The sequence below is a fragment of the Acyrthosiphon pisum genome, chromosome A3, assembly GCF_005508785.2.
Source record: "Acyrthosiphon pisum isolate AL4f chromosome A3, pea_aphid_22Mar2018_4r6ur, whole genome shotgun sequence".
In the NCBI taxonomy this organism is placed as follows: domain Eukaryota; kingdom Metazoa; phylum Arthropoda; class Insecta; order Hemiptera; family Aphididae; genus Acyrthosiphon; species Acyrthosiphon pisum.
The window spans coordinates 30151986-30155284 of NC_042496.1; the positions used below are offsets into that span (position 1 = coordinate 30151986).

The following is a 3299-nucleotide window of genomic DNA, read 5'->3' on the forward strand; positions in this document are numbered from 1 at the left end:
AAAACTATATTAGCCTATATTTTAAGAGTACCTACCTAATATTTAATATTAAATAGTGCCTAATAGTGAGCTGGTACATATCATGTGACCTTCAGTTCTTCATAGTTGGAGTTATTTTGGTTTACATTTACACAAAGAACACTAAATACGGAATTGGATTGCTCTCTACCATTGTTATTGCGTCGACATTTACGCCATTTATAAGCACGATTTTGAATAAAAGTGATGGAATACTTAAAGTACACCTTCGGTAAGTAAAATACAATGATAATATTTTAATATCCACCTAAGTAACTTCGAATTGATTTTCGAGGTATCTTATAAATAAATAAGTTAGGGCTGGTGGTATTTAAAATTTGATGCCGGTATCCGGTATTTGTTTACTACCGGTATTTACGGTATTACCGGTTATACGGTATTTTTGGTTATTACCAATAATACCATACTTAGGCAGTTATTAAAAATACCATACCTAGGTAGTTATAGAAAATACCATATTACCATACCTCGGCAACTACCGGATCTCCGTGAATTAATTAATGTTTCCAAGTTTCCAACCTATGAAAGGGCTATTATATTATGTCATATTGATTATATAAAAATAATAAATAATAAATGTAGGCATACGGTATTTTTGGTAATTATCGTGGCACGGTATTATCGTTGATAACGGTAATCACCGATTCACTGTATACCTACCGGTATTCTAAAATACCGAAAATACCACCAGCCCTTAAATAACACCCATACGATTATTACCAATACATTATAATATGTGCCTGCTATTAATATAATATATAGTATTATTTTATATTTATTAATATTATGCAATTTAATTATGTATGTCATTTTTTGTGACTCAAAAATGCTGTAATATTTTAAATTTGATGAGTTTATTCTCAAGCACAGCTGTAAATAGAAGCAACCGTGTTCTGTCGTGTTGCAGTCTATGTACATTGTATAGACGTGTTCTCATGAACGAAAACATAATTCATTTTTAATGCTGTTTGTTGAACCCGAGAAGTCTTCTTTTTGTCTGTGTTATCACTTAATATAAATAGACATTTTAATGATTGAGAGGCCAACTATTAAACCGTTGAGTTATAGAATTAAACATATAGCTATTAAATACAAACTACCTAATTTCAGATTTTTAGAAAACCCCAGAACTTCTACAACGTTTAATGAGTCTTACAGAGCAAGTCACATGAGAGCCACGCCTTTTTTTGTCGGGTTGGCAATGAGCTTAGTTGCTAATAAATTGAAACAGACAAAAACAAAATTATCAGTGGTAAATATCGAGTACAGACATATCTATTATCGTTTATGAATTGAAATCATATTATGGACTGCGATTTTTATGTTTTAGTTTACTGTCTACGGAGGAACGTTAGTTGTAGTTGTGGTCTGTTTGTGGGTACAGTTTTACGGTGGTTTATTTTATGTGAGACATAGACCTTATTATATATTGGAACAAGCTCTATATTCGACATTCAGCCATTGGACATGGACGGCAATATGTGTGTGGATCACTATTTGCTTTTACACAACTGGTTACGGTAATTTGAATTTTAGTCACATGGAATGTTGTTAATTAGTATATCCTTTTAGACTCGTTAATATGGTACTATACCTATTATTTATTATTATAATTATAATATTAAATGCAGTCGCTAAGTTTTGGTTGTTTTGATAACAAATTCAACGAAACCAAATGTTAAGTGATAATGGGGGGATGTTTAAGAATTAATAATAAAATATGTATATGTCCGAAACTCCGAACCAAATTTCGTTTTCTTACAGACATAATGTTAACAATTTATGATTTAGAGATATCAAAGATATCATCCAACTCTAGGCAAGTTAATGATAATTTTTAATTGAGTTAAGTTAAGTTGATAGAAAACATTTGAAAAAGTTTAAATTTAATAGTTATCCTAATTTTTATTTTAACTTAGTTAAGTTAAAAGTTATGAGAAAAATTATTTATTTTTTAATGTATATAAATAGTCAGTAAAATGGTTTAAAATAATAAAAAGTAAATGTTTATGTAATATGGATCATTAATAATAATAAATTGTATTTTATATGTATTATTTGATTATATATATATTAATGCAACTTGGATTTAATTAAAGTTAACTCGTTATTTATTAAATTTATATCAAAATTTAGTTAATGAAAATTAAATTTAAAAAAAGGCGGGTAAGTCGTGGATGTCGCTCTGCTGTACAGTAGGTTACAAGTGGGTTACTGTAATGGATGGAATTAAATTTGAATCCAATGATATTATATCATTGTATACGAAAAACGATTCTGAACGGAGATGATTTGTCAGTCTAGGATATATTATTTTTAAAGAAAAACTTATGGAGAACCTTGTACCAAATTTTAAAAACTTAGTTATAAAAGAAAAAATTTTTACGATTTTTCAACCACTAAATTACTTGCAAATTTTCGCAATTTTGACATATTTCGTATAAACTTGAACTTTAAATGCTTATAAATAAAAATTGTGACAATGTATTCCTTTTATTTTGCAACTGCTATTGTAAAAATATGTTAGGAGCCTTGTATTAAATTTCCAAATCTTAGAATTAAAAAGAAAAACTTTTATGAATTTCTGTCTAAGATAATTTGAACATTGCCGTAATTTTTACGTATTTAGTCAAAATTTGAACTTTAAATGCTTATAAAAAAAAATTGTGCCTATGTATTTTTATAATTTTTGAATGGGAGTTAGAACAACATATGTGGACCCTTCTATTAAATTTTCAAGTATTTTGTCCCAGCTAATTTTTTTTTATCAACATTTATAAAAAAAAAATCAAAAAAAATCGATTATTTCAATTGCCTATAAATAGATTAAAAATTAGTGAAATATTTTGAAAATAAAACTATATAAAGAAAATGTCAATTTAAACAACTGGTAAAATTTTCAAGTGTCTACGACTCATACTTTTTGAATAATAACAAATATCAAAAATCGTTTGAGGCTAAACCGTTATTTAATGCGGTTTTGTAAAAATTTAAATTTCAAACACTCCTAAAAATTTTTTGTCTTAGTCCGGTTGAGTTTTTTTTACAGATATTTAAAGAAAAACTTATGGAGAACCTTGTACCAAATTTTAAAAGCTTAGTTATAAAAGAAAAAAATTTTACGAATTTTCAACCACAAAATTACTTGCAAATTTTCGCAATTTTGACATATTTCGTATAAATTTAAACTTTAAGCACTTATAAAAAAAAATTGTGACTAACGATTTTGGATTTTTTTTTATCACTGTGAGAACAACTTA

The 3299-nt window shown here is 27.2% G+C and overlaps 2 protein-coding genes across 5 annotated transcripts in view; one reads left to right on the top strand and one right to left on the bottom strand.

Annotated features, from left to right (window-relative positions):
• The window catches only part of LOC100570184 (nose resistant to fluoxetine protein 6), a 125830-nt gene that overhangs the window by 76113 nt on the left and 46418 nt on the right, over positions 1-3299 (bottom strand). The window lies entirely within an intron of this gene.
• Positions 1-3299, top strand: part of LOC100568675 (nose resistant to fluoxetine protein 6) — a 43152-nt gene that overhangs the window by 37017 nt on the left and 2836 nt on the right. The window contains exons 7-9 of one of the 2 annotated variants that reach the window (XM_029491231.1): positions 57-250; positions 1150-1291; positions 1370-1559. The exons of the other annotated variant lie outside the window; for it this stretch is intronic. Of the exons in view, the coding sequence (XP_029347091.1) occupies positions 57-250; positions 1150-1291; positions 1370-1559 (526 nt within the window). The remainder of the gene's footprint in view (positions 1-56; positions 251-1149; positions 1292-1369; positions 1560-3299) is intronic. 2 annotated transcript variants of the gene reach the window in all.